The following is a 7,592-nucleotide window of genomic DNA, read 5'->3' as shown; positions in this document are numbered from 1 at the left end:
AAGATGAAAGATTAAATATTGAAATTTCTTACGATGGATACATAGAACAAAAATTGCAATTTTCTCCGAAAATTATACAAAAATTTAACAAAACCTGATTTAGTTAAATTTTCAGACGTGGACTAGATCTAATTTAAGAATCAGTCAATTAACAAAAAACATAAATATTGAGCAGACCAAATTTAGTAGATAAAAACCAATGGTCATGTCTCAAATCAAACACAATGAATGACAAAAGCGAGAGTGATTATTGATTATTATTATAACTTATACTAAAAAAGCAATATAGCGAAAAACATAAATTGGAAATATGAATTATAAATGTCAACTTCGTCTTCATTGTAATATATTTTATTCTTATATTGCTTAAGTTCTAAAAGAACTCTCCAATTCAACGGTCACACTATTCCAACAAACTTACAACTGTCGTCTATAAAATCTACTCTTGTTCTTCTTCTTCCAACCATATCAAGAAAAAATGGCAAAACAAAGTGGGATTTTACTGACACTCACAGTACTTTTGCTTGTGTTAATGGATGGTTCGTGTATTTTGCAACACATCGTTGGAGATTCAATCTGGTCCATTCAACCAGTAAATGGCTTCTATGCCAATTGGTCCTCCTCTCATTCCTCTCACATCGGTGACACATTATGTGATTCTTGATTTTTCTTGCATTTTACATTCATTATGATGAAAGGAAAAGATTTCACAATTGATGGGCTTTTCTTTTTCTTTCTTTGTGTTTAGAAAAAAAACATAGATTTTAGACAGTCGTTAATCCAAGCTTTTATGGCTGCCTGATGCACCTCTGTTTCATTTGGATTTGCATACAGATTTTGACTTCAATTTGGGACTTTAAGATATGATTGAAGTGTCGAGAGAGGAATACGATAGTTGCAGCACAAATAAACCCTTCAAGGTTTTCGTGGATGGTCCAGTGATAATTGATCTCACTGAAAAGGAGGTGTTTTTATTTTATATGTAATGTTTCAAATTACTGCAGATTATGGCAAAAAAAATAGTGTTATAGTTGAACAAATACCATTCGATAATTGTGTCAAACAACCAATAAGATCCAGATTGCTTAGATAGGGACAGATGAAATATTACATTTGATATTTAACAAAGGTCTGCAACTCGATCTCTAACCTCGGAGTGATGCTTGAGGAACAGAAGGTAATACTAGTTCATCCACAGCCTGTCAAGCAGAAAAGTATCTCAACTCTCAAGGATAGGATAGAGATGGCCATAACAAAATATACAATAACAGGAAATGGTGCATAAAATTTATAATAAATCATAAACACAAGAGTACTACCATATGATATTGTCTACTCACACGGGACACATTACAAGTGGAGAAATCCGCTGCTCCTTTGCGTGATCATGACTTCACCGGCTCTCCAGGTGATACTCATATTGAACATGCACATTCCAGTCCTTTCATATCTGAATCTAGCGAACTTAATGATTTAGATATACCCATTGCTGTTCGCAAGGGTGTAAGGTCATGTATCAAACAGTACCCCTTGTCTAACTATATTTCGTATGATAAGCTCTCACCCAATTTCCATGCCTTTACATCAAAGCTCTCCTGTTTGGAGGTTCCTAAATGTATGCAGGATGATCTAAAAGTTCCGGAGTGGAAAGTGGCTGTGTTGGAGGAATCGAGAGCTCTTGAAAAGAACTAGATGTGGGAGATGGTCGACCTACCGAGAGGTAAGGAAGGGTTAGGATACAAGTGGGTATTTACAACAAAATACAAGTCAGACGACGAGTCACTTGAGAGATATAAGGCAAGATTGGTAGCCAAAAGATTTACCCAAACTTATGGTATTGACTACCATGAAACTTTTGCACCTCTAGCCAAGTTAAATACTGTGAGAGTACTTCTATCACTTGTAGCAAAATTAGATTGACTCTTGCAATAGCTGGATGTGAAAAATGTTTTCTTCAACGGAGAGTTGGAAGAAGTATATAAGGATGCACCTCCTAGATTTGAAAAAACCTTTGGGTCAAAAGTGTGCAGACTGAACAAGTCCCTGTATGGACAGAAGCAATCACCAAGGGCCTGGTTTGGGAGATTTTCACAAGTTGTTGGGCTCCTGAGAAGCAAGAGGGGCATCATTTATTCACTCTATGCCTGAGATTAAATCTTTTTCTCTTTTTGTGGATTAGATGATCGCCGCAAAACTTAGAAACAGACATTTAGCCATCATTGAAAGGGGCATGTACAAATCAAGCAACTACGTTAATATATGTCACTCAACATCAAAATCAAAACAATTATTATCACCATCAATTGATTATTAGAGGGTATAAAAGCATAAGTTTGCACATTTAAAGCAAGAAAGATAAGAATTTATCACAACATGAATGAACCCTCTATGGAAATTTGAAGAAGGGTGATAGATCATCTTAATACAGCACAAAGTTTGAAATAAGAACCGAGTTTATCAGCTTAAATTTTCATATTCTCATTATTTATGCAGAAGTACAATTCTACTATTTCGTCAATGCAAAGTATCATACCGATCAACACCCTTCATTATAATTCTTAAATGCTCTTGATTTAGATTAATAAGGGAGTTCAGATTCAATCTTACCACACAAGAGTTCATCCTCATCGATGTCATCAGGTACATCATAGCTTCTAACAAGAGACTCTTGGATTTCATTGCTCACATCCATGAGGTCCAACATTTCATCTTGTAAGTTCTACAAACCATCAAATTCCACTAGGAAATATAAGAAAAATATCAAACAAAACAATACTTTGGTTAAAAGAGAAAGATGTTATGAGTGAGGTTACACACATCTATATCTTGAATTTTCAGTCTTCATCATTCCTTTGAGATCTTTATTCGCCGACTTCAAAGCAGACATCTTGTGAGCATGTGATATAATTAGCTATAAATGGCAAAAGTGATAAACAAATGTATCTGAGTTTCTAAAAGTGCCAACCAATAAAACATTTGCAACTTTGATAGGAACATAATAGCATATCAGAATATTAGTGCAGGATTAGTGACAAAATATCACAACAGAAGTCCCCTTGTTCATGACAAATGAGTGATATTTCTAATTTTTTAAAACATGAGGTTTTAAATTTAAAATCGAATACATTTAATTCATATCTTATAAAAATTCAAACACATTTACACTTCCGATAGAGGGTTTTATTTCTAATTTTTTTAAAACATGAGGTTTTAAATGCCATTAATTATATATATAATATGGCATAAATACATATATCTATTTTATATTATTACGGGGATATATACTATATTACTAAGGTAGATTACCTAAAATAATTAACTTTGATTTCATAGTCTAAAGTACCTCTCCAAAAATGCAAATTTTTCATTTTTATTTAATAAAATTTATCACAAAAATAATTTATCACAAAAATATAATTTATTAATTTTTTTGTTCAATAACTAATGTAACTTACACTCTTCAAAACCTTTAAAATTACTTATATATTTTTTATGTATTGAAAACAAGTGTGCTTTTCTTATTTGAAATGTGTCATGTATTGCTAAATTTTCATTATGTAAGTAGTTTTTATACATCTATCAATGAAATCATCACAAAATCAAACTCATTTTTAGTTAGTTTTTTTTATAACAAATACATAATCATAGTTTTCTTTCTTGATTGAAGTACGATCTTTTCATAAAAATATTTTGAACAATTATTAGGTGTTATAAAACGAGAAAAAAAACATGAAGTTTTTATTATATAGAGAAACTGTCACTTTTGAGTTTTTCACCCGATTAATTTGAACTTCATAGAACACCATTCTTGTTCAAATATTACACATGAAAACACAAAATTACAGGGCATTGCTACATGCTGCACCAGTGAATCAAATATTCCCAACGCGGGAGAGAGTTCAATCAAATCCATTGATTCAGGACCTAATAATACATCAAGAAAAGACACAAAATACACGCATATAGATATATAGCCACGCCACGGAAAATCTTCAATAACTTAACTAAGATCTCAGACCACGTTCTTTCCGCGATTTTGTCACAAACAAATCTCCGGATTTCATCATCCCAGGAATGCGTCCAGAAAGAGTGAGACAACGGATTTGCATAATTCCTTCTCGTCGTCCAAGTGAAACAATAGCTGCTGGTGGACCAGGAGTGTAAGTAGACAGTTTAGTTTTGCTTCTGCCACTCATTAGCAACTTCAAGTTCTTGGCAGCAACCAAGGCATGGTTATTGGTCAAAAATCCTAGCTTCAGTTCCTACAAGAAGCGATTTCAAATAATAACTGAACCATTCAAGTACAGTATTCTCCGTACAGAACTCTTCACTACATAGAGCGACGATCGACACAAGCAGAGATTTATATAGTCTCCTATTTTCAATGAGAAAGAATGTTGACACGACAACAGAATAAAAAGTTAAATTAGTCTCATTTTTTCAATTATAAAGCATACTGACGCAACGAAAAGGGAATAAAATGTTAAAACATTATTGTATCAAGTTTCCATTTTAAGGTATTTGTAATTTTGTATTACCAAAAGGCAAGACCATAGATTGCCCATTTACTAGTATAAATAGATGTCACGAGCCTTTGCAGTATGAGAAACATTATTTAAGGTATTTGTTGGAAAAATCTTGGACCAGCCAACAAAACTTGTATCTAAATATTCCTCAATCGCACGTAAAGATATGTGTGGGATCATAATATTGAATAGTTTGTGTGGCACTCATAATTTACTGAACAAGATTGATATGTAAATCAATTTGATATTAGGCGGCACTTTCAAGAGCAGCAAAATCTAGATTTTGTTGTATTGCCAACATATTGTATATTTGTATGGAAGGAAAAAAAAAAATCAAAGTTTCAGTGTTTCGGCAAATGGACCTGCATCCAAGCTGATTTAGCAATACTCTACCATGAGATCATTAAAAAAACCGGGACAGAGTTAATTTAGCCTTTCTCATGCTCCAAATCTGAAGATGTCTGGCTCATGTGTTCCCAAATATGTTGCAGACATAGAATTGACAAAAGTAACATAGCAAGAGAAACTTGTGTCGAATTAAATGTAAGTTTCTTAAGTATCTTGATTTTTATTTGATCTTTTCTTCCTTCGTTTATCATGAAGTCATTTTGTCAAACTAGCAGGCCTTCCATAAGTCGTGTATTAAGGTATAATGTATACGAGGACATTACATCCCTTAAGAGTAAAATTAAATGATGCATTGAAGAAAAAAAGCTTACTGGAATATCAGTTATATCTCCAATGGCGAAGGCATTTGGGTGACCCTTGATCCGCAAGTTAGCATCAACCATCAACCTCCCTTCCGTGTCTAAGCCATCTCTCAAGATCGTCTGCTTTAACCAAGATGAGCCAATTCCCGCACCCGCACAAAGGAAATGGCAATCAGCTACTATTCTCTCTCCACCTGATGTTTCATAAACACCATCGGTCTGAGATTCCAGATTGACATATTGGTTCAAAATGACCTCAACTTTCTTTGAAGTCAACCAATTTAGCGCTTTTTTCCCTGCCTTTTCTCCAATAAATTCCAATAACCTTGATCCTCGGTGCACTAGTGTTACTTTTTTATCAGGGAAATCTACACCGATTTCTCCTGCCAGCTCTACACCAGTCGGCCCCCCTCCAACAATCAAAATTGAATTGGCCGATTTTATCTTTTCTTGCTCTGCAACATACAGGAAAGTCAGAAGCCAGCAAAGGCATCAGCAATTAAATTTATGTATTTTAATGAAGAATCTCAAATAATGCAACAAGAGAATCGTACAAACAAGTACGCAGCTGTGATGGAAGTAAAAAATTAAATGTTCGGATCCAGCAAATTATGAATGTTTTGTGGATGCCATCTAGAATTTCACTCGGTCAAATCATATATAAATGAGTGCATCATATTAGACCAATAGCCCAAGTAAACAAATAAAAGTTCATCAGTACTCAGACCATGAGAAAATTATGATATCACTGGCCAAATGGGAATCATGGTTTTTAAAAGCATGCAATTTCAATTAAAAAGGAAGGTTAAAAACAAGCAAATGAAGACAACTTTGACAGAGTTCATTGAAGGGTTATTCTATACCACAAGAGGACATATAATCTTGTATTAAAGATATGGATCCCAGATGTATTTCATGCAGAACCTACATATATTTGGATTCATCCAATACAAGATGTAGCTTCGAACAACCAACACATTGAATTGCTGTGCCAATACTATAATAATCACATTCCACAGTTGCTTCATTTTGGCTATTGTACCTGCTTGAAAGTAATGAAGCCTCTCAGCTTTCGTAAAATCACCGGTGTGTGCATGGCCTGTGGCAATGACGAGATAATCATACCCAATCGAATGACCTTGGGCAGTCAATACATTAGTTTCTGTAATGTCAGTTGCAGCAGATGTAATAACTTGAGCGTTAGGAAGGTAATCTGAGTGATTGATCAAAATTCTTTCCGCGAATGAGGGTTCGACCATGGCTCTCAATTTTGCCCAGGGGATCTCTAAATACTCCTTCCTGTATTATGTTTCGATCAATCAAATGAAACCAAGCTCTTAGGAGGTTACAGCTCAAGTAAGATTATACAACAAATCGTGTGAAAAACACTGGATCTCAACAATAAAAAGTTAATTCTTTTTTATTACTGATTTCAGTCAGAAGTCTATTTACCCTGCAATCATGATCATATTTTAGGTCAATACCACCAACCCTCATTGAATTGCTCGTTTATCTACACCCCGGCAACAACACTATCGAAATCGAAACCAAGTACTTCGTTAATCTAATCAAAGAAAGGCCAGCCAAAGCAATCAAGCCACGTGTAAAACGACTCATCGAGCTAAAACACACACACAATAATACTGTAAAAAATAAGGAATCGGAGAAAGATAGCAGACTGACGGATCAATGAGGACAACATCAGCATCGTTTTGAAGCTTATGGGCAATCAGAGAACCGCCGACTCCGCCGCCAACCACGACCACCCTTTTCTTTTCTCCGGTTAAGCGCTCCATTGCTCACCACAAAACAAAAGGAATTGAACAATGAACAATTGTGCTGTGTTATCGTAGTAAGGAAGAATCACAATCGCGCAATACTCGAGCCAAATGATTGTCGGATATAGGGAAAATGAGGAAAAAGGGAGTCACGAGGAGTTTATTAAGGGAAAGGGATGGAATGTAATTTATTTTTCTATCTTTGGTTTAAAATTTGTTTAAAAATTAATTTTTTTATTAATGATTTAATTTTATATATAATAAAATTTATAATTTAATTAAATAAAAAAACTTATTCGGTTTAATTTTTTCATCTTTCTCGACTCAATCTTAGATCTCATTTCATTTCTTATCTTCACAAAAAATCTTTTTCCTCTCAACCTTCCATCCTCTCATTTTTTGGCTAACAATTAACCACGAATCTATAAATTATTCTTCTGCAACAAATCCAAAAATAAAACTATGTATTGAAAAAAAATTTATTTTGAGTTATCAAATTTATTGAGTCTCGTCAGTGTTCACGACCCAAGATGAAGAACTTCACCTAGTCGTGACACGACCCTTGCTTCACGACCCAT

The 7,592-nt window shown here is 34.2% G+C and overlaps 1 protein-coding gene and 1 long non-coding RNA gene across 2 annotated transcripts; both read right to left on the bottom strand.

Moving 5' to 3' along the window:
• Window positions 1–407: 407 nt before the first annotated feature.
• LOC140990467 (uncharacterized) lies at window positions 408–3,072 on the bottom strand. The gene is made up of 3 exons (XR_012177653.1): window positions 2,818–3,072; window positions 2,608–2,719; window positions 408–1,199 (listed from the first exon to the last, which is right to left on the bottom strand). It is a non-coding gene; the product is annotated as an uncharacterized lncRNA (long non-coding RNA).
• A 689-nt stretch (window positions 3,073–3,761) lies between these two features.
• LOC140990711 (uncharacterized) lies at window positions 3,762–7,151 on the bottom strand. The gene is made up of 4 exons (XM_073460544.1): window positions 6,920–7,151; window positions 6,279–6,535; window positions 5,246–5,691; window positions 3,762–4,262 (listed from the first exon to the last, which is right to left on the bottom strand). The coding sequence occupies exons 1-4, from the start codon at window positions 7,030–7,032 to the stop codon at window positions 4,005–4,007; spliced, it is 1,074 nt and encodes a 357-aa protein (XP_073316645.1). The 5' UTR covers window positions 7,033–7,151; the 3' UTR covers window positions 3,762–4,004.
• Window positions 7,152–7,592: the final 441 nt, after the last annotated feature.

Source organism: Primulina huaijiensis, chromosome 12 (assembly GCF_012295235.1).
Source record: "Primulina huaijiensis isolate GDHJ02 chromosome 12, ASM1229523v2, whole genome shotgun sequence".
In the NCBI taxonomy this organism is placed as follows: Eukaryota; Viridiplantae; Streptophyta; class Magnoliopsida; order Lamiales; family Gesneriaceae; genus Primulina; species Primulina huaijiensis.
Note: the sequence above shows the minus strand (reverse complement) of the source record. Positions and strands in the feature narration are given on the sequence as shown.